Source organism: Chrysemys picta, chromosome 7 (genome assembly GCF_011386835.1).
Source record: "Chrysemys picta bellii isolate R12L10 chromosome 7, ASM1138683v2, whole genome shotgun sequence".
NCBI classification, from domain to species: Eukaryota; Metazoa; Chordata; order Testudines; family Emydidae; genus Chrysemys; species Chrysemys picta.
Genome location: NC_088797.1, coordinates 84,067,696 through 84,091,050, shown reverse-complemented (window position 1 = coordinate 84,091,050; position 23,355 = coordinate 84,067,696). Strand labels below are relative to the sequence as shown.

Genomic DNA, 23,355 nt, shown 5'->3' with positions numbered 1-23,355 from the left:
GTTGGCCCTATCCCTCTAGTCCTTAAAGGGGCAGTCCACTTTGTTATAGGGTGGACAGGAGAATGGTACCCATTTAGAAGACTGTTTGAGAGCTTTGCCTTCACCTTCTCCCCTGGTTCTTGTCACGCAGACAGAAAGCAGAAGACCAGCAGTCCGAAGTGCAGGCAATTCAATGTTTATTGGGGTTAGTTCTAAGCAAACATATCCATAGCTCTACATGCTCACAGAGTCTATTTCCCAGTGTTCCAGTCCCAGCTCTGACATACAGAGCCTTTACCCCATTCCCCCTCCTTAGCAGGCCCAAATATACCTTTAGTACACGCCCCTAGTTGCACTCCTTACAACTTATGGTCATGTTCTGTTTCGGGTCTTCGTCCCACCTTTTTTGTATCCCATGGGAGAGGCGAGGAGTGAGGTTGTACTCCGGTCAGGGGCAGGCATTTCTCTGGTTTTTTAGTGTTTTACCTTCTCTCCCCGCCCCAATCCTCTCTTGCCACTCCCAACTGGTTGCTTGACCTTGTCTTGAGATAAGGAGTTGAGGCAGTCTTCAAATCTGTGCTTATATATCACATTCCCACCATGCCCAGTAACACTTTTGCTGTATCCCTTATTTTTTCCCATTGTACTAAAAGCCCCCTCTGGTTGTGGGAAATGCAACACACAGTCTCTTTGTTCATTGTTTTTTACATATATTAGTATAAGGTGTGAGTATTAAAACGTCAAATCCCAAATTCAATCTCAGGCTGGCAAACAAGCCTATATACTAACAAAGACCTTTATGAGAAGTGGAGGAGGCAGCATAATAGGCTGCACTCAAGAAGACCCTGCTCAGAGGGTGCACCCCATTCACTCCTTATGGGGAAGGAGAAGGGGAGGCCTGTGCCAAGGAGCCCAGTGGAAGGGAGGGCACCAGTTTCGTGAGTGTGTGTGTGTATGACAGAGAGAGAAAATGAACCACATCCATCTCAGGTTCACAAGCATGTGTGAAGTTCTATGCAAGCTGTTTACACAGCCCAGATATGAAAAAAGGGGTGAAGGAACTGGTCTTATTCTAAATAGGAAAGAAGAGATTTTAGAAGTGACTTAACAGAACTTTAAATTAAAGATTTATAAAACTGATGGAAGTATATTTGTCATAATAGTAAAGGATTCAAAAATGAGAATTTCTGAACTAAAAAAGATAATGGGGAGCTTAGGCAGAACTATTTGATGCAAAGGGTAATAGGTATATGGAATAATATCTATTATAATAATTCTAATATATTAGAAGTGAAGAGTATAATTGAGTTGGAGAAACTAGTGTTATTTCTAAAGATGGAGGGGATAGACAGGTACCTGAGAAACCTGAAGATGGGATTAAGGTAAATAAAAATGGGCAGGTATTTTCATCAAATTATTATTTATTTTTATTGTTGAAGTGCCTACCAGCCCCAGTCAGGTATTGGGACTCCATTGTGTCAGACTGCACGAACACATCACAAAATCTGTTCCTAAATGCCTTGTTGTGAAATGGTCATTACTGTGTTTCTACAACCTTTTAATTCACCACTACAGCAACACTCAAATTGAAGTAAATCTAAAGCATCATATTCAAGGGGTAAATGACAATAATGTGAAAGTCATTCTCTGTGGAATATCTTCTGAATTCTAATCTTAGGTGGCAAATTTTAGTTTGGTAAAATGGCCTTGGAAATTCATTTTGTTCTAGTAGATTATTAGTTGCTAGTATAACAATAAAGTCAGTATTATTTCATCTGCTCAACAGTTATTTGCAACTCAGGCATGCACAGATCATTCTGATCCAGACAAATTTCATTTAATAACTCACCTTTGCTTTGGGAAGCAGAAATGAATAAATGCTCGCAAAACATATTGCATACACTTTATCATAGAAATGCATGTCTTCAGTCCATTGAGAACAAGATCATCTGATGTTTCCTGGATTGAGGGTACTGTGTGATCTATTCTCCATAAAATTCTATAGAGGCAGGCCCAAGCCCATTCCATTACAGCAAAATATCATGAGAGCAACAGTTTTTTCATAAGTGTGTATTCAGTAATTGGAATTTGAGAGTGCTTTTTAATGGTTCTCCCAAACCTGTCCCATAGTGATTTAAAATAGTACATTTAGTATAACTTAGTCTTTTAAAGCAGCAGTGCATATTAAAACATTAAGGCACTTTTTAATGAACTGCCTTCTTTTTTCAAAGTGGAGATTAAATTTGCTTCTCATCCTCAATTCAACTCATATTCAGCCATATATTTTAAAAAAGTATTTAACAAGCACATAAAATAGATCAGTGCTGAATTTTCTGCCTTGCACAATGAAGGGTGATAATATTGATATTCGGAACAGCAACGGCTCTCAGGCTTTTTCCTTCCTTAGACAAACTGGGAAAGAACCATTATTCCATATTCTGCAGTGGCAGACTCTTTGTTCTACTTCTGTTGTAGAGTTGGCCCTGAAGCTGAATGAGGAATGTAAAATTACAACAGATTAAGGGCCTCTTATAGCCCAATTGAATGTGTCACTGTTATGACTCAGCTTGATTTTCAGACATATGCCAGAAAAACTCTGTGACTAGTCAAATATCATTCACAAATTGAAATAGAAATGCTTGCTGTCATCTGGGGAAGTCTGCACTTCCACTTCTGCCTGTATGGACATCAGCATACTATTACCAATTATAAGACATTGCAATACATGTTTAATGATGCCTTCTATCTACGCAGTCCAATTTGTGTTGAAGATGTTGAAACTATGAATTTGACACTGCATTGATATATAGTCCTGGCAAACTTAATGCTGCAGATTACTTTTCCAGGCATCTTCCTTTTAATAGGCAACAGGTTTAAAACAAACAAAAGGAAGTATTTCTTCACACAACGCGCAGTCAGCCTGTGGAACTCTTTGCCAGAGGATGTTGTGAAGACCAAGACTATAACAAGGTTCAAAAAAGAGCTAGATAAATTCATGGATGATAGGTCCATCAATGACTATTAGTCAGGATGGGCAGGGATGGTGTCCCTAGCCAGGGGTGGCAGATTTGTAGAAATTTTGGTGGTGCCCAGAACCCGCCCCCCCAAACTCCGGCCCCCACCTGCCTAAGGCTCTGGGAGAGAGTTTGGGTTGGGGGAGGAAGTCTGGGGTGCAGGTATTGGGCTGGGGCAGAGGATTGAGGTGCAGGAGGGGTGCAGGCACTGGGAAGGGAGTTTGGGTGCAGAAGGGGTGAGAGGTTGGGCTCTGGGAGGGAGTTTGGATGGGGGAGAGGGTCTGGGGTGCAGGCTCTGGGATGGAGTTTGGGTGCTGGGTGCAGGCTCTGGGCTGGGGCAGGGGGTGGGAGTGCAGGAGGGGGTGAGGGGTGCAGGCTCCGGGAGGGAGTTTGGATGCAGGCTCTGGGAGGGAGTGCAGAGGGCTGGGGTGCAGGCTCTGGGAGGGAGTTTGGGGACAGGAGAGGATGTGTGGGAAGGGAGTGGGGGTGCAGGCTCTGGGATGGAGTTTGGGTGCAGGCTCTGGGAGGGAGTTTGGGGGTGGCAGGGGTGTGGAGGGAGGGGGTGCAGGGGTGAGGGCTGTGGGGTGGGGCTGGGGATGGGTTTGGGGTGTGGCTGGGGATGAGGGGTTGGGGTGTGGGAGGGGGCTCAGGGCTAGGGCAGAGGGTTGGGCTGTGGGGTGAGGGCTGTGTGGTGGGGCTGGGGATGAGGGGTTCATGATGCAGGAGGGGGCTCAGGGCTAGGACAGAGGGTTAGGGTGCGGGGGGGGGGTGAGGGCTGGGGCTGGGGGTGAGGGGTTTGAGGTGTGGGAGAGGCTCAGGGCTAGGGCAGAGGGTTGGGTTGCAGGGGGGTGAGCGATCTGGCTGGGGGTGTGGGCTCTGGGGTGGGGCAGGGCTGGGGATGAGTTTGTGGTGCAGGCAGGCTGCCCCAGGGCTGGGGCCAGAAAGGAGGACTCCCCCCAGCCCTCTCCCCGCTGGTAGCAGTGAGCTCTGGGGGAGGGGCCCCCTTCTCCCTCCCAGCCGTACACTCACCCCGCACCACTGTCACTGCAAGTGCTCCGAGGGCTCCTCTCAGGTCCAGGAAGCCCCCTCGTCTCCCCTGTGGTGGGTGCTGGGGGAGGGAGTTGCCATCAAATGTGCGCCTCCTCCCCTGCTGCTGCCCCTCACTGTAGCCTTAGTGGGGGTGAGGGATGGGGCAGGAGCGGTGACTGCAGGCAGCGGGGGCCCCTGTGCTGGTGGAGAGTCCCGCTGGAAAAGGGAAGGGTCCGAGGCGGAAGGGCAGGGTAATGGCAGCCTGCCCTGCCACTAGTAGTTGGGGGGCACTAGGACCCTGTGGCAACAGTTGATGACCGGAGCCAGCAGAGTGGAGTCAGCATGGAGCTGCAGGGGAGAGGCAGAGATGGTCTGGGGAGGTGCACGGGAGCAGCAAATGGGGACCGGGGGACACTTGGGGGAGGTGTGTGGGGGTGGCAGGCAGAGGCGGGGAAGAGACCCAGCCCCAAATATTGGTGGAGCTGGGCCCCCAGGCCCTGAATATTGCTGGAGCCCAGGCACCACGGGCCCATACAACTCACCGCCCCTGTCCCTAGCCTCTGTTTGCCAGAAGCTGGGAATGGGCAACAGGGGATGGATCACTTGATGATTACCTCTTCTGTTCATTCCCTCTGGAGCCCCTGGCATAAGCCACTGTCGGAAGACATGACACTGGGCTAGATGAACCTTTGGTCTGACCCAGTATGACCGTTCTAATGTTCATACAGTCTGCATGTGCTACCTGTACAACAACTGAAGGTGCTGAAGCAAATGTGCATTTCATTCTCTCCTGGGACACTAGGATTTGTAAAGACAAATCAGCTGCTTCAGTAAAAATTGTGATTCCCAGCCAAAGCTATCATAATAGTCTGGAATACTGCATCAAATCATGTCTGTTCTAGCTGCAGCTTTGGAAAACACTGTGCCCCCTTTGTTTAAACTATCTGATCTATCTTTGTTAGCAGTTGTCTTGGATTTTGGTGACTTCCTCTGTGGTTGTCAGCTGGTGATTTGCTGCTGATTATTCTGATTTATCATACTGTGATTGCCATCTTTGCCAAAGGAGTCCTGCTAAATCTGGACAAAGAATTGTGTATGATATTCCTAAAACTCCATTCTTCAAAAATATGGACTGAACCAGAATACCTCAAGTTCACATTAGAGATGGGCATTAACCAAAACCTGAGATTTGAACAACCTTGAACTTCACCAGACTGTTTTATGAGGATTCTGGAAAAGTTGCTATTGATGGTAGCTGGAACACAGCATTACATAAAAGAATTAAACTGTTTCTTAAGAAACTACAGGGAAACTCCCCATTGTATGACTGATATTCTGCTAATGCCAATATTATGAATTAATTTTCTTGCAACAGCCAAACCAAGCTCCCATGACAATCAACGAAACAAAGACTTTAACAGAAAATGCAGAGGCAAGCTGAAATGTATAGAGATTTTTGACCATCATTATTAAAGGCTGGGGGTAAAGAATTTGAACACAGAATAAACTCTCCATGCCCTAACTTTAAGTCAAGTTTTCAGATAAATGGAACCATAATCACAGTCCAAGGGGTGACCATAAGATCACTAAGAATATCTTCCATTTTCAGTTAATCCCCACACTATGCTAGATCTCCACCATCCTGCATATGAAGAGACAATATTGACAACACTGTCCTAATTAGCTTACCACCTAGACCATCATCTGTTCCAGAATCACATTTGATGTTCCAAGTGCTTAATGTTACCCAAAATGGGATTGTGAAAATTGTTCCATTTATTTTAAGGCCCTTGTTACAAGTTCATCTTGTTTCCTACTTGGGAGATATTCAGTGATCATTTGTCATTATCTTGACAATGGGTGCGTGGTTCCTAGACGACGTGATATCCACTTTTTGTGTGTTATTACCAAAACAGCTGTTTCCTCTTACTCTGGCTTTTATGATTGTTGATTTTGTTTTTTATTACACAAGGAGTGTAGTACTGTTCATGGACCCAATCAAAAGGGAAGCCTGTGTATTTTGAAAAGTGCTATAAAGTTATTTATGGTAACCTGATAGGCAGTAAAACCTGATAGGCAGTAAGGCCCTCATTGTCATGATACCCTCCCAATCCAGCTTGCTTCATAAGAAGTGTCATCAAACCAGACAATGGTTCAGGAGTGTTACAGGTGCCACATGAACCCAGGGAAGTTTCTTCGGCTGCTCAGGGAAAAATAGAGAATGCTCAGCTGGATCCTATCAAACCTAACTCCTTTAAGACAGCTGCACCTTGTATGTAATCAAGAGGCTTAAAAAGAAATAGCAAGTTTCCTTTCAAAGAAAAAAGAGACAGGGAAGTCGTTAGGTAAAGGAAACTATGAAGGTACTTCTCCTGGACTTCTAGGGACTGGGTTGTGTCTATCTTGGTGAAGTAATGAGGAAAATCTAAAAACCGTTTTATTTCTGCTTACCGCTGATGATTTAAATAATTAACAGAAAGTTGGGAGAGAGGGGGCTGGACTCTTCTCCCCTCCCCCATCTCAGAACAATACATGTGAAAGTTTCTTGGAGGAAGAAAGACTTGAACCGGACTATGGTAGCTTGAGAGATGTAGGTAGATTGTATGTGTCTTGTAGATTTAAAAATGGTTATAACCTTTGTCACAGTCACATCACTGAATCCTTCTGAGAACAGGACAAACTTGTATTCATTTGCTTATAGTTAGCTTATTTGTATATTTTTATTTTAAGGGAAAACACTGTTTTTTCTTCCACTCTCTTCTTGAGAAAGATGTCGCTTCCACTTTCGTGGAATATTGCTGCCAACGTTATAGCCTCTTGGGGCTATTTCTTGGATATTTAGCCTCCTGAGGAGAGCTAGCCTTACAGTTTTATACGCATGTTTTTTCCCACTAGAAGTGAGTCACTGATCCCTGCAGTCTCATTACCAGACACAGGAGGCTCCTAATATTATGATCTGGAGTGAGAGGTTTTTGGCTTGATGCATTATTAATCTGTGGGGCCCCTGCAGGGTGTAAGATATAGTGCATGGGCTTGCAGAGATAGTGATATGATAGGAGACCTCCTCAGTTAGGGTGGCTAGATGTCCTGGTTTTATAGGGACAGTCCCGATATTCAGGGTTTTGTATTATATAGGCACCTATTGTCCCACCTTCCCTGTGCAAGAAACAGTTGTTGCATGAAATGATCTGTTGCTTTGCTTGTATTTTTGTGGTCTAGTGCCTTGACACCATTTTAGATAACTGTTTCTTTGCTCCATGCAAAGACTACACTTTATGATCATTTCATTAGTGTATTCTAGACTCTTGAAAGACCCCTTCCCATACTATTCAGCTTTGTGACTGTCAATGGAAGCTTTCGGGTAACATCCACATGTGGACCACTATGTTGTGGTTTGGTGTTCAGGTACCTTTTGAACTGGTGCAGCTGCAATACTCATGGCTTCTTACCTGCACATAGGAAAAGTCATTGTAGATCAGTGGTGGGCAAACTATGGCCCGTGGGCTGGATCTGGCCCCTCAGGGCTTTGGATCCGGCCCGCGGGATTGCCCCCTGTGGCGCTGCGGGCCCCGCACCGCTCTCAGCAGCGGCCGGCCCAACGTCCCTGTGGCCCCCAGGCCCTTGCCTCCAGGCACCGCACCCTGCAGCTCCCAGTGGCCAGGAACGGGGAACCACGGCCAATGGGAGGTACCTGGAGGCGCGGCAAGGGCAGCGCACGCGGAGCCCTCTGCCCCCTCTCCCCCAGGGGCCTCAGCACTTCCTGGAGCGGTGCGGGGCCGGGGACAGGGCAGGCATGCAGGGAGCCTGCCCTGGCCCCAGTGCGTGCAGCTGCCACCGCGGAGCCCGAACCCCTCCTGCCCCCTGCCCCCCCAATTCCCTGCCCTAAGCCCCCTGCCTGCACTACGCACCCCTCCTGCACCCCAACTCCCTGCCCTGAGCCCCCTGCTGCACCCTGCACCCCTGTGTACCCCAACCCCCTAGCCCCCTCCCGCAGTCTGCACTCCTCCTGCACCCCTGCCCTGATCCCCCTCCTGCACTCCACACCCCTTCTGCACCTCAACCCCCTGCCCTCAGCCCCCTCGTACACTCCACACCCCTCCTCTGCCCCAATTGCTTGCCCTGAGCCCCTTCCTGCACCCCGCACCCCCTCCCACATCCCACACTCCCTCCTGCACCCCAACCCCCTGCCCCGGCCCTGCATACAATTTCTCCACCCAGATGTGGCCCTCAGCCCAAAAAGTTTACCCACCCTGTTGTAGATGGTCTCGTTCGGTCTGACCTGAACTAAAGTTCTGCTCTAATGCTTATAGTGTGAATTAATGAATGCAAAGTGTTGCAAGTTCGAGGAATTCTAGGCCAGAGGTGAGGCACCAAATTGCAGTTTTTACAATGGATGTGAGATAGAAAAATGTCAAGGGAACAGGGTATGTCTCACTCCCTGTCTTCTCTCAATCATATACAGATACCCTGAGGTACCTGTCATGAGTGTTGCCACAGGGATCATCCAGTAGAGGGAACTTCTTCTTAAACACTATTTAACAAAACAAAACAAAAACAAAAAACAACAACCTACAGGTGGCAATTTCTTACTTTGAGCTATTTAAATGCAGTGCTTCATTCTCCAGTGCTGCAGATTGTGTAGATATTACAAGCACTGTATTCACTTACATACAAGAAATGGAACAAATAAAACTTGTAGCATGCAATGAATCTGTAAGGCTGGTTGCTGCAGAATACTGAGCCACTTTGGGTTTATTAAAGGGGTGTACATTTGATCACTGATACTGCTACTCCTTTGATGCAAACTAGTAACTATTTTAGGCTCTCCTATCGTGTTCATCACCATAATAACAGAATGTTTCAGTATATTTACAGATGGTGAACTGCAGAAGAAAGAGGTGAAGTGACTTGCAGAAGATTACAAGAAGGTTGTGGCAGAGCCAGGAATCTAACACGCATCTTGTGGTCTATAGTCCACTGCCTTAATGGCAAGACTGCCTCAAATCTTGTGTAATCCTAGAGCATATCTCAGCTCCAGGATTGTGAGGGGAATATTTTCCCCTATGTACAACATTAAACAACTAGTGCAGTGGGCTATGAAAGGTTTTCACTTTCCTCTGAGGTATCAGCCATTGTTGGGACAGGATATGGGTCTTGATAGGCCACTTATCTACAATGTATGATCCTAGATGGACCAATGAGCTTCCCTGATCTTGTAGGCTATGTAATCATTTGCTCCTCAGAACCCACTCCTACTGTGATACAAAACATCTAAATACTTCCTGTGTAGGCTTGGTCAAGTCATTTCACCTCTCTGTCCCTCAGTTCTCCCACCTGAAGAAATGGGAATGACACTTTGTGCTTAACATTTTTCATTTATTGATTTATTTGTGTAATTTCAGAATTTTAAATAATGAATAAAAGAAAATATATACTAGAACGTGTCCCCTCCCTCTTCTACACCCTTAGCCTAATGTTTGTCTAAAACTGTAAGCTGTTCATACACAGACCATGTCTTCCTTTGTTTGTACAGCGGCTAGCACACAGGGTTCTGCTCCTAATTAGGGTCTGTGGCTGCTGCTTTACTATACATATTAATAAATTGTACAGTAAAATTATTTTAAAGTTGGAAGTAATATAGTGTACACCAAATTGAGCAAGGAGTCTCATTGTTTGTGTAAAGTCCTATCTCCCCTCCCCCCCATGTTCTTTTCTTAGTCATGCCAGATATGTCTCGCTAGTATTTTGTAAGCTCTGGAGTCACAGTCTGTGTCTTTAGTCTCTATGTGACATGTCATACACATCTACTGTGATATACAACTGTTAATCATCTGCATAGGAAAGAAGTGGTTAATATACTTACACAGTAAATCAAGAACTAGGTTCAATCCCCAGCTCCTACAGTTTTCCTATAGTAAGTTGTTTAGACTTCAGTCCTGCAAACTGCTCCATGTGAGTGGACTCAATCAGCACCATCTTACAAGATAATAAGAGGTGTTTTTTCATCCTTACCACACCGCTACATGTTAGAGATGAGTATTCTCCAAGAGTCTTCTGGGAGAGTGTTGAGGAAGAAACTGCTTATATTTGGTAGGTTGGGGGTATTCATGATCTATGAGGAAACATGTATGTGCTCTTTTTATTTAAAAAGGAGAAAAAAAATTACAACCCTGGATCTGAACAACATCCAGATTTTGGGGTAGTTTAGGTGAGGATCAGGACTTCAGGGCTAGGGACAATCTCTAATTGTGTCTTCAGAAATTCCAAACTATAAACTTAAAATCCAGGACTCTACATATTTCCCTATATCCAAGTACTCAAATCATAGACTTTTCAAGAGTTGTGGCAATGTATTCTTGCATATCTGAGAATATAACAGAGCCTGTAATGTTAGTATGTTTTTTAAAAAAACACACTAACTAATGGAGCTATATAGACAATATTTATGTGAATGATGACATTGTTTCTTGTACCATCACAGTTTCAAAGAACATATGAGTCTCTACGAAACGTGTCTAGTAAATCTGAACTACAGAAAACCTACCAGAAGCTTGGGAAAGATCTGGAAAATCTAGATTATTTGGCCTACAGACGTCAACAGGTAAGAATATGGAAACTTAGTGGTAGGGCACAGAATCTCTGGGTAGAGAAAGATGCTTTTATCTATGGGTAACAGATCATGTGTGCCATCATTCAGGGAGACAAATTGATATGTTCTCTGTTTTATATTAAATATGAGTAACCTTGTATTAGGTGGCTTTGGGTTTCAGCATAAGTCTGTTCCACTTCCAGAATTGACACAGAGAAGGGGGTAGGATTTAGCAGGGACATCAAGCATCCAAAGGGTGTAAGGTGCAACTATAACACAATAAGTAGTGCATATAGATTAATGTAGTTTGGCAAAGTCACTGTGACTACTCATGAAAATAAGGTTCTGACAGGGAAGCTACAGAAAACTCCAGGAACACCTCAGAGCCTTCTGCAGTTATTACAGCACAAAATCTTCTTATATACCACCTGACATGAAAAAGAAACAAAATAGTTTGCTAAGACAGAACAGTAATTTGGTATCATGTGGAAAACATGAGTGCTGTATACTGGATAATAAAGTTTATGTTTGATAATAAAGTGATTTAAGTTCTGACCTGCACCCCTAGAAGTTAATGGTATCAAATCTTCATGTACATGACTGCTCCACATAAACAGTTAATGTATTTTAAATTCAAAATCTCAAATTAATAAAAAAAAATAATTTTCAAGATTAGATCCCATATGACTTAAATTGGACTACTCACATGCTTTATATCAATCATGTGCAAGTGATTGCAGGATCAAGGTCAAAGTCAATTGTTAAACTGTATATAGAGCTATTTTCTATAACCTTTCCATGACTGATTTAGAAACTTTAGTTTTCGTAATAGCTTCTGTAGTTTTGTTATATTTTTGCAACCTTTTAAAATCGTTCTGAGCTTTTTATATTTGCTAATATATTGAAGGAGTGGGATAATGGTTTTATTTTAGTTCTGATCTTTTAATGTTACCACTAGGTGTCAGCGTTGTCAAATTTACTTCCTGACTTGTTTCAGGGAAAATCAGTTACAGTATGCGTTTAAATAAGAAAATTGATTAGATTGTTTAAAATTTAGGAAAAGGTTCAGAGGCTGATTGTATCTGAAAACATGAATAACTTGTTCTTGTGTTGGGCAAGGCAAGGAGCAAGTTGCCCGGGTGTGTTTCACTATGATAATAGATGGTGTTTCCTGGTTTGACAAAACAGAACTGTTCACAAAATTGTATTGATTTTGACAATTTTCCATGAAAGAGATTTCAAAACAAACTGTGTGTGTTGGGAAAAATTTGACTTTGGAATTTTGAAATTTTGTTTCAAATTTAAGTTTTTTTCATGTTTATATTTTTGACATTTTATGACATGGTAGTAGTAGTACTGTCAAACTGTTCCATTTCAAAACAAACAGAACACACTTGATCTAGAAAAGATGTTCATTCAGTACCTGCCGCCTTTAATGACTTTAAAAATAAAAATAAATAGAAATATTTCAACTACTACTGACATGTCATAATGACATAAAATAGTAGTAGTGCATAAAATGCACAACTGACATGTCATGAAATAATGTAAAAATATAAAAACTGAGAACACACAATCCACAACACATTTTTCCCAAAACAAAATTTTGATATTTTTTCTAATTGAGAATGAAAAATTTTAAAATGTCAGAATCTCACATGAGATGGAAATCCTGAGTTTTGACCAGCTGTAGTGAGATGGTATACAGATTTTGTGCCCCTTTGATATAAGGCCACTCAATAGCTAGAAGGTGCGGTTTCTAGTAATGAATAGCATCTGTTTCCACTTCTAATGGGTTTGCTATCTGATCTCATAATTTATGTTGAGCATAATAAAGGTCTCATCTGTAAGGGCTCAGGGAGCATATCTGAGTGAGATGAGTGTCTATAGAATTGGCACCTTCAGAGTAGAACTGCACTTTAATTGCAATTATCTCTTTACTCTGAATTCTCACTCTTTGCCTTGCAAAGTTCCATTTAATGTCACATAATAAATCCCTCATTCCCTAGCAGACTCTTTAGTTACACACTTCATTTCTCCTTGGGTTGGCATTTGGTTTCTCTGCTTCTCTTCTATTCACAGACCCTGGTTTACTCTTGCATTTCCTGGAATCTCGCCACAATCTCTGGTCTCATTAGTGTGTATTTCCAAAACATTTTGAGACTGTCTTGCCACCCTTGCCCATCAGTCTGGGCCACAAGCATCTCCTCAATATCCTTTCCTGCTATCTTTCATCTCTACATTTAATTTCCTTCTCCAAAACTACGTCTCTTATTAAAGATATTAGTCATAAAATGTGTTCCTCATTTCAATCGGAGAAGACCATTGCATAAAGGGTGAGGGTGTACATTGCACCCCTTTACCGAGCACGTCAAAGATTTTGTCCATATTTGTACATTTGAGTTCTGTTTTTTGCTTATGCTACTGCTGAACCAGTTTCCATCAGCCAATATAACATAATTCTTGGTAGGATTTACAGGAGAACCTGCAGAGTGAGAGCTGTCTAATCTCCTACCCACAGAATACACTTTGATTGCTTTTTGCCTGGAAAATAGAATAGTCTATTTGGGAAGAGGCTGCCATTAGAAATCAGACCAAACCCCACAAGTTCAGACCTGATCAGAATCTGAACTTCTTCACATTTAAGTGATATTTGAATCTAGTTTTCCAGTTCAGGCCCACTTCTAATAGCTAACAGTTTATATATCACTCTTAGTGCTGTAAAACAACACCCAGTCCTGTTGGTAAGATACTGATTCACTGATTCTATTGCGGGAATGAACCAGAAGTTCTCTACAATATGGAAATTAATCCTCATGAGGTACAATAACACAGAAGTACTTTCACAGTGAGAGTGATGAATCTTTCTTTTAAATTTGCTTTTTTTTGGTCTGCTTCTGTCCTTATTTCTTAGGAGTGAGAAAACCAGAGAAGACCTGTAATTGCAATATAGAAATGGAAACAATGATTTTGAAGTTTTTAGGAGAGATACTAAAAAACAGCTTGTTTTAAGAGGACATTTTAATGTCATTTTTTTTTAAACTGCCATTGACCAAACTACTTATGGTGCGATCACAAGGGTAGATAAAGATCAGGGTGCTAAGGTCTCTTAAGTGACATTTTCTTCAGAATCAATCAGAATGTCTTCCACTTCAGGGTAGCTCTCTCTAAAGAGTTGATTACCTCTGTCAGCAGTGGATCTGGGAATTCCTCTTTGGCTTACAATAACTAAGACAGACAAAACTTTTGGCATGTGCCAGCTCAGCCTTTCCTCAGTGCTTTCAGAATCTCCAATTTTGCAAACAGGGCTGAGCTTTGTCAAAGGAGCTGGTATGTGTGTCACTTTCTTCTCTGACACAATACTGGCCAGACAATCTAACTTCTTTGATCATTTCAGGGAGGGAGGTTGCTTTCTGCAGCAGGAGGCATTTGGGTTTGAGACTGCGGGAAGGCAGTTCAGGTTCATTAGCTGCCTTCCTACAGTGTAGCCTGAAGAGAAGGAAGGGTCTCCCAAATGCTGTGTTAAGTGTGGAATAAGTGTGAATGTCTCAGGAAATTTTGTAAGCATTCACCCTCTCTTTTATCGGACCCTGTTCCTACCAATGGTTCACTGGCCAATAATAGTGCAAGATCATTTTGTCACATGCAAATACAAATGGATATTATGTATTAAATTCAGTGGTACCTAGTATTTGTCAGATTGAAATATTATTGCAGCAGTTGATGTTCTTAATGTTAGTAATGCCTTTAGCATGCCTGTAGCACTGTTGGCTCAAATTTAAAGGAAGTTCTGTTTCTGCTCTTACGTCTCCGGTAATAGTGTAACATAACAGCTGACAACAGAACTTTAAAACGTAAAAAAAAAAAAAAAAAAAAAAAAAATCACACCATTCCGATATAGCTGTTAAGTTACTTGTTTGATTTTTCATTGTATGCCCTCAGGCTAATATGCCAGGAAAGAGCTTTTAAGATATATATAGAAAGAGAGTTAATTTATGATGAATTATTTAAATATGCAATTTTTATTCTTCATATCATGCACTGTCCATTCATATATAAAGAAAGGTTTAAAAAAGGTTTCAGATAAAACTTGAAGCATTAATTATTACAGGAGATAATTTATAGCACACAGTAAATTACTTTGTGGGAAATAATACTTCCAGAAGATGGAGCAACACTGTCAAATTGTTCTTCATTTTTGTCTTGGTTCCAGAGAAGTGCATGATGTGCAGCACTATATATGTTTTTATGTGCAAACAGGCCAATTTACTTCTTAAAATGCTTAATTTTAGACTGAAGGTACGCTGTAAAACTCAAACAATAGGAACAGTTTACCTTAGTCTTGAGATCCAGTATTTCTATTTGTTTAAAGAGAATAAACATACATTTTTCACTCTGCTTTTTCAGATGCATTCAGGTGAGGGGCAGACATCAAAAGATTCTGCACCTAGAACTGGGGCCAAATTTTCAAAAGAACTCAGCCCCCAATTGCTTTATATATGGCTTTGGTGATAGTATTATTGTGATATGCCCATTTCTGGGGTCAACACTCTAAAGAGGATATTGAAAAATTGGAGCGGATTCAAAGCAGAAGTACAAAAATAATTTGCCACCAGGAAAACAGGCATTACGATAAGACTTAAGGAGCTCAATCTCTTCAGCTTCTTGATAGAAGGTTAAGACTTAAAAATATCTACAAGGGAAAGGGGAACCTGATACTAGGGGACTCTTTAATCTAGCAGACAAAGGCATAACAAGATCAAATGGCTAGGAGTTGGAAGTTAAAAAAGTTCAAACTGGAAATCAAGACCGTTTTAACAGTGGGGGTAACTAACCATTGGAACATCTTAGTAAGGGACTTTAAATCAAGACTGGATGTCTTTCTAAAAGTTATGTACAAACACAAGTTAATTGGCTAGATGCTGGAGTCACTGGGTGAAATTCTGTGGCCTGTGCTATCCAAGAGCCTGAAATGGAGTCCAGCCACTGCATAATTGTGGGGACCCTAAACACACTCTTGGGGAGCAGACCTTTCTGGAACCTGCTAACCAGCTGTCTAGTTCCTGGGTGCAATATCAAATCTTCAGACACCCCTGTATTTAAACATACCCTCTCCCTGATCTCTACTGACAGGTGTGAAGCTTCTGGTTTACAGTTCAACTCTCTCCGGGGGCATGCAGTAGTTGTAAAGTATATAACATGCCCTCAGACACTTTGCGCAAATCTAACACACTACTGCTCTTTTACTTAATCATAGAAAATATAAAACAGCAAACCCTATATGTGTTCACCCTCCCTTGTGGGGGGGAGGGGGCATCTGAGTTTAGGCAGACAGGCAGGGTGTCCCTTATCTCACACAGGCAGTTACATGCAGGATGGCTTCTGTCATTGAGTCTCCCAGCTTCTGTGACCTTTCTCTCTCCAGTCTAATGCTTTGTGTTCCTGTCTGATCCCCCTGTTCCTGTGTGTTTCTTTATTAAAAAACCTTCTGATCACCTGGCTGTTTTTGTTCTGTCCCTGGGCAATTTACACTGCTCTTACCTTCTCCCCTCCTTCCAGAAGGCTAAGATGAAACTGTGTTTCCAAAGATGTAGCTGCTTTTTAGCATACTATTGTGATCAAAGGACCATCATTAATCTGAGGTACCTTCTCTTTGTCCTGTTCCAGGACATGACACCAACCTGCTGATCCATGATGGATACACAGACAAGCATTGCTGATACAGTAACTCCATTATATCAACCAATATTCATAAATTGTACAGATTCCCAGATTCCCAGATTGTCACACCTGGTACCTGACTCCCTTTTACTCCTTTGAAATCCCCAGTCTTTGTTTGTCTAATATTTCCGGCATAAAGAACCTAGCTCATGTAAAGAAAACAGCCTGAGTTGTAAACATTTTTGTATTTCCATGGATCTGGTTTCTCATGATCCCTTCTTGGCATAGTATCCGCTCTCCACAGTTCATATATAATGTTCCATGTGCAGTAAGTATTTAAAAAAAATCCAAGTTTGAAAGTCAATGGCAGTCAGGCACTTTACTGCCCTTTATGCCTTTGTAAAATCTCCTCCTCTAAGAAAGTGATCATTTTGTACCTGAGAAATTAGGCAAAATTCTGCCCTCCCTTTGAGCCCCCAGCATGACTAAAAAAGGAGGTATAAGGAATGAAGACCACTTTTGTACCTAAGGAACGAGTGGTTAGTACAAGCTTTCAAGAAAGGATAGGAGTGAGTCATTGTTAGAAGAAATCATGGCAAAAAAATATGATTTTTTGTCCTCAGTTTTTGGGAAAAAAACAACAACAGAGAAGAAATGTGAAACGGGCTTATTTTCTGGGGTTGGGGGAGAAGCTGTAGTACTGAAATTGGGGTTGAGAGAGGCACACACGGTTACACACACAGCTGCTATTTGATAAAAGGAAAAGGACCTGAGGCGGAGAGGCGGGATACGGCAATGAGCTGAGAGAAAGGATTTTGGTGTAGTTTTGCAAAAGCTCAGTTGGGATTTGTTTCTGAACCAGTGACTTACAGGGGTTTTAATAAATGGTTCCAGTTTAGGCCCATTTCTAAACAGCTACATTTAAAATCTCTGGAAGATAGAGATGGATAATACATTTAAATAAAGTATCTAGGAAAGTTAAATGAAACTAACCTTGATTAAAACAGTAGAAAGGAAATGAGATCCTCAGTTAAGCATTAAATTACAACAACTGATGAACAAGTAATATTAAAATGGCATGATTTACAAAAGTGGAAAACCTCTTCGAGTATCATAGACAGACTGATGAATGCTACTTTTTCTGATATTGTACTGTGTATATATCTTATTTCAATTTTTAAAACATAATGTTTACCTGTATTGCAATAATGCCTAAAAAGGCCAGAAAAAAATTTGTTTTGTGAAATTTTGAGGTTTCAAAATTTGAGATGTTTTGAGATATATTTAAAAAAAAGCCAATAGCTTGGTGTTTAGGCGCTCACCTGCGATGTGAGAGACAAGTTTAATTCCCTACTCTGATTTGAAGTAGACACTTGATGCTGGTTCTCCCAGATTCCAAGTGAGCTACTCTTGGGTGAGCGTCTCACCCTCAAAATTCCATGCTGAACCTGAGGAGAAGACTTCCTAACTCAAGTTTGTGAAAACCAATATGTTTCTGTGAAATGTTCCAGTTTTGACAAAATAGCATTTTTTAATAGGAAAAAAGCATAAAGTCATTTTTTTCCAACTAGTGCTACACACTATGCCTGGGACTGTACAAATGTGTAGTAAAACAGTCATCCTTGCACAGAGAATTTATAATCTTGGTTAATGACAAAGCACAGCAAATGGGTGAAACAAATAGGTGAGGAGAAGGGATGAGCATGTTTTTGCATAGACAAGCAGTGTATACCGTATAGTTCATTTTCTGCCTAGATGTTATCAAAAGGCAGCGTTTCTTAGGCAGAGGTGATTTTTAAGGAAAGATTTGAAAGAGGATAAATAATATTGATTTATGGATTTTTTTTGGGGTGGGGGGGAGGAGGGAGTTTGTTCCACACACAAGTGGCAGAAAGCACACCAGTGTTTTAATGCTCAGTAAGAGCTGGCATCATAGGAGAACTGAGGTTGATAACAGGATAACATGAAATAGAGATAGTAGCTATGTTCTGGTCTTTCCTTCCAATATCTAAAACACAATCGGCAATTACACTGAACTACTAAAATCCAATATGCCACCCACACCATCATAACTAATTCCCATCCCATATCTCCATTATATTGCAGTTAACAAATCCCCCTCATCCTGTCTCCTTTCCCTGTGCTTGCAAATAAAGACTAGTGGGGATGTATGTTGCAGTGTTGAGGCCTCATGGAGAATGCTGTCATGAGGGAGCTCCAGTTCAGTTGCTTTCACTGATTGCAACTGTGGCAGCATGGAACAAGGAAAGAGGCAGTCTCTCGCTGCCCAAACCAGTCTAGGCTTTTAAGTTTATAGGTAAAAACCTACACCTTGAATTCCAGTGTGAATCCCAGAGGCCTCAGGGCATCTTGTGCCCAATGCAAAAAAGTGCAGCTTCACGGATGGGCTGCCACATTTTGGACATTCAGCTTTTGAATGACGCCCAAGATGTAACCCCAGGTAGAGGGCATCACAGTTTCTAATTCTATGCCTTTGTCTGCACAGAAGAGCATAGAAAGAACCCCCAAAAGTTGCAATTTCAGTACCTGGTGCAGATGGAAAATACCCTCTTCACCACATTTGCTGTCCTTGCCTCCAACAGCAGCCCATGATATGGAAAATCGATGAAGTCAGTGAGTAATCTGTGGGGTTGAGTTCCACATTGGATAAAGAGATATCTTAGTAACTGGAATCAGAGAGCAGTTGCAGCAGTGAAAGATGGACAGATGTGACTAGAAGAGAGCCAGTTCCACAATGATCAGTATTAGAACTAATTTGTTTTCTTGACATGAAACAAAGGGAGACGCGGTAGAATTTTTTTGGATGATACGAACATTGAAAGAAGAAAATATTCAGTACAAAGAGGGAGGCAATAGAATTTAGAATGCCTTTGGTAAAGCAGGACTTCCATGCCCATTCCTGCAGCTGTGCTAAGGAAAATTATTGTTGACTTCAAAAGGCTATTGAATTTTCCAGAGTAGGGACTATGAGATCAGGCTCTCTGTCAGAGGGATTAGAGGACCTAAAGAAAAAGTATTCTGTGATTTGTGAGCTTCAGGAGACATTGTAATGAGGCCAGCTAGCCTTAATCATAAGTAACAAGACCCTATGCTTACATTGGTTTGGCAAAGTGACTACTTGATCTTCTTAATATTTTAATTCTCCAGCCATAACTTTCTGCAAAAGCATGGAACCAAGTGCACAGTAAATCTTAAGTGGACTTAGTATATAGGAATAATAGGGTGGTGGTGGGGAGACACGTACATGCTTAGAAGTGGATTATGTGATTTAACTTACAGAAAGGGGAAATAATGAGTCTTGAGTGGAGAAAAATGCACAAGAAACTGGTCCTTCCCTACAATGCTCAGCGTGTCTAAAACAGTGGTCATTAAAAGATTTGCTGCTGATACAGCTACAGAAGGAAAAGTCAAGCTGAGATGCCAGACTAGTGGTATTGCATTATGACTAATCCCCAAATACAGTGCTTATTCTATTTCGTGAAAACTTTTATTTATTTGAAAAATAATTAAAAAGATGCAGAGGTCACTCAATCTGCCACTCTAGGCAAAACTTCAGTGTATCGCCCCCCCCCCCTTCCTGGAACAGAGGTTCTTAACTGGGAGGGGAGGGTGGGACGGGATATGGCGAGCCTTCATATATTTTGGTCATTATAGTAGAAGTAGGGGGGGCCCCCCAAGCGTGAGGTGGCAGCATCACTCACTCAGGTTTGGCCCAGCCACCCCTCCATCATTCCAGGACAAGCAGGGGGTGGGTTGGAATAGGGTGGCTGGGCCAAATGTGCATCTGCCTAGTTTGCTTATAGCTACAACAGCCCCTGAAGATGTCTATCCAAAGCCTTAGGCACTCTATCCCATTAGGAGTAATGTAAAGTAAAAAAATGTTTAATGTTCTTAACTTCTAAGCATATGAGGTATTGCACTGAAGTGCTTAATCATGTTTGTAAGTGTTCACAGGAACAGGATGTAGCAGAATTGACTCACCACTCGCTGCTCCTTTGTGGCCAGCTATGGCATCACAGATCTCTTGCTGGTCTAGTGGACCCTGCCAACAGTTGCTCTAGTGCTGTGGTGGTTTCTCTGCCTGGTAATTCAGCCCTTCAGCTGGGTCTCCATCTTTAGTTCACCCCCAAACTAAAAGTCCAAAAATGTCTAATAGAAACAAAAATTCTTCCACCTTCTTGAGGGCTCTTTCTAAGCCAGTCTTTATCTCAGCCTGCTGCCCCCATGCTGGGCTTGACAACCTTTACAGTGGGCTTGTATGCCCTCTTCCTTGGGGCTGGTATGGCAACCCACTCCTACCCTTGATTCTGAGTTCCAGCTCAGAGACCTGTATTGAACAGCTAGGGTCTGCTCTTTTACCTTCCCTGGGTCACTTCCTACCTTCTTCTTTTCAAGTTCCCCTCTGGGTCTCCCAGTCACTTCCCTGGTTAGTCAGGGTCTCTCCTAGGCCATCCTGTCTGGAGCACTTTTTGCTCTTCCCCTGTTTTAGTCAGGGTCCCTATGGGTATGTCTACATTACATTGTAAACCTGGATCTGTGGGACACGGGCTTGTGGACTCGGTCTCTCCAAGCCCCAGCTTGAGCATTCACATTGAATTGTGAAGCTGGGCTTACAGTTGCTGGACCCCGGTTTCACAGCCATGCTAACAGTCCATACTTCACTATGCAGACCTTCTGACTCTGGTCTGTGGCTTGAGCTGCAGCCATGCTGCAAAATGCTAGGGCTTAGATCAGAGTCTCTGATCCAGCTCCCTAGTGGGGTCCTCTGGCCAGGGTCATGAGTGCTTGCTGACCCAAGTCAGACTGATTTGTGTGTGGACAGACGTGGGGCTTGGGCTCAAATCTGAGTCGGAACTCAGGCTTAATGTGCAGTGTATGCCATCCTAAACCTCCCTGCCTGGAGAACTTTCTTTGTTCTCTTGTGCATGGCGCTCTCACTACAACTTCTCTGAGCATCCTGCCTAACTCTCCCCTTTACTGTTCTTTCTGAGACAATTCACCATATGTGTAGCCCATAGGGCTAGCTTGCCTTTATTGTGTTCAGCGGTAATGCAAGGAACCTACAGGTCAGTATCCTGTAAGACATTAGCTTAAGTAAAGCATAAGTATAGTTAAGTATCGTAGGCCTGTGGCCTTTGGCACATGGAAGTGATAAGCGTAAACTGGCTTAAGCAAGAAGTGATGGGTGTGATAGTGAGTTAAAATAGCACCAATATGTTAACCTATAGAATAAGTACACCTCAATATTATGTGGGTGAGGAAGTTAGAGTTGGGCATAGAAGGCTGAGCATTAGCATGAATATTCATAATTGTGCTCAGGTCCTATAATAAGGCAAACCACTGTGAAGAGGGAGCGTTTGGCTTTTCTGTTATTAGTTTTCCACCATTTTGACCCTTCAGCTCTATTGTTGGGCAGTGAGAAACCTGGACCATCAGACTCATTTGGCATGCTAGAGACAGAGCTGGTCCTTTGTCTCTTACCACCAGGTCCTCAGGGAGGCATGTGAGTATGCAAATCTAAGAGATTTTGCAAAGAATACCACAGATATCACCAAGACTGTACTATTCCTATCTCTTTATGTGGCCTGGAGCATTTCTGGCTTTATTCCTTATTTTAATAAAGATCTTTAAGGCTTTATTTTGCCCTCACTGAGAGTGTCCTTGCCATAGGTCCCGAGGGTCCCTGTAAGATATTGACCTTATTGGGTTTAATTCTGTGCAGTTTGATTCTGGGACATGAACCTTCTGATCAATTGGCAATTAATACAAATACTATTAACCTTGAAAAGGGCTCAGGCGAGAGATAGGGCTCGTTCTGGAATCGGGCTGGCTTAGCCCCAGGCTCTCCAGCTCCTGGGGCAAACCACCCTGTTATGCCTGGCTTTAGACCGAAAGCTCTCTAAAGTAGGAACTGCATCTTTCTAGGACTTCTGTGAAATGCCCAGCCCTCTTCCGGGTTCTATTAATTATATAAAAGTTTAACAAGACACTCTGGAGACAAAACAGTACATTCAAAACCGACATATATGGCTTACTTCTAATAATACAAAAATGTTATAAAAATGAGAGATTTAAATATATTACCCAAATTGAATGAAATTGAAAAATAAACTAGACTGGTTGGTTTCACTTTTATTAACAGCCACATTTGCTTTTTTTGGTTTGGGCTCACGGCATCGCATATGGCTGTTTAAATTCATCCTATTTCCATTGAATTTATTGTAAAAATTTCCATTTATATTGGCTTTTTAACCCATTGCCACTTTTGTTTTTAAACCTAAATTTTGGTCTTAAATGGAGTTGACAGTAGTTGTTTAAAGAAAGAAGCATTAAAAAGAAAAGAAGTTTCATTCAAGCAGGCAAAATGTCAATTGGAATCTAAAAGATAGCCTTGCAGTTACTTGCTTTCTTCATTAGAAGAGGGAACACTCTGAGCTAAGAAAGAGCCAGGTGCTAAAGGCATTATACTCAGAAAAAGAGTAGCTAATGCAGAGAATATGTTACCAAGGAGAACAGCTGGTATAACTATCTTAAAAAAAAAAGAGGAGTTGGATGTTGTACTCTGTATTATTTCTATCTATTGTGTAGGTCTATACAGGAGTGGACTGAGATGCTCTTCTTGGCTTCTTTTCCCATCTCTATCAAACGGGTACACAGGCACTGTTGCAAAATGATGGATGCTCAGCTGTTTGTAGCCAGAGGTAGAAGCTGCTCTTCTGACTTGAAACAACTCCTTTGGCTTCAGCTTCTTATCTCTCTCACTTTGATTGAAAACAATTAAGTGAAGCTGAAAATGTCTGTTTCCAAGCAGAGATTAACACCTGCCCATGGTAGGGAACAAAATTTAAAAACAAATAAGAAACCAACTTTATAATAAAAGCTGACAGCAATCACTCCATTCATTTCTGCCCCTCACACCCACAAAAGTATAATATCTTTATAGTAAGAGATTCATAGGCACGGCCGGCGCAACCCATTAGGCGACCTAGGCGGTCGCCTAGGGTGCTAACATTTGGGGGGCGGTGACCGTGGCGGCCGGATCTTCTGCCGCCTCTGTCGGGG

The 23,355-nt window shown here is 42.3% G+C and overlaps 1 protein-coding gene across 17 annotated transcripts in view; it reads left to right on the top strand.

The window, feature by feature from the left end:
- CTNNA3 (catenin alpha 3) overlaps positions 1-23,355 on the top strand; it is a 939,042-nt gene that overhangs the window by 57,196 nt on the left and 858,491 nt on the right. For all 17 annotated transcript variants that reach the window (XR_010589482.1, XM_065553430.1, XM_065553429.1 and 14 more), the window contains exon 5: positions 10,504-10,623. Coding sequence is in view for 16 of the 17 variants with exons in the window: in XM_065553430.1 (XP_065409502.1) it covers positions 10,504-10,623 (120 nt within the window). In the remaining variant the exon portion in view is untranslated. The remainder of the gene's footprint in view (positions 1-10,503; positions 10,624-23,355) is intronic.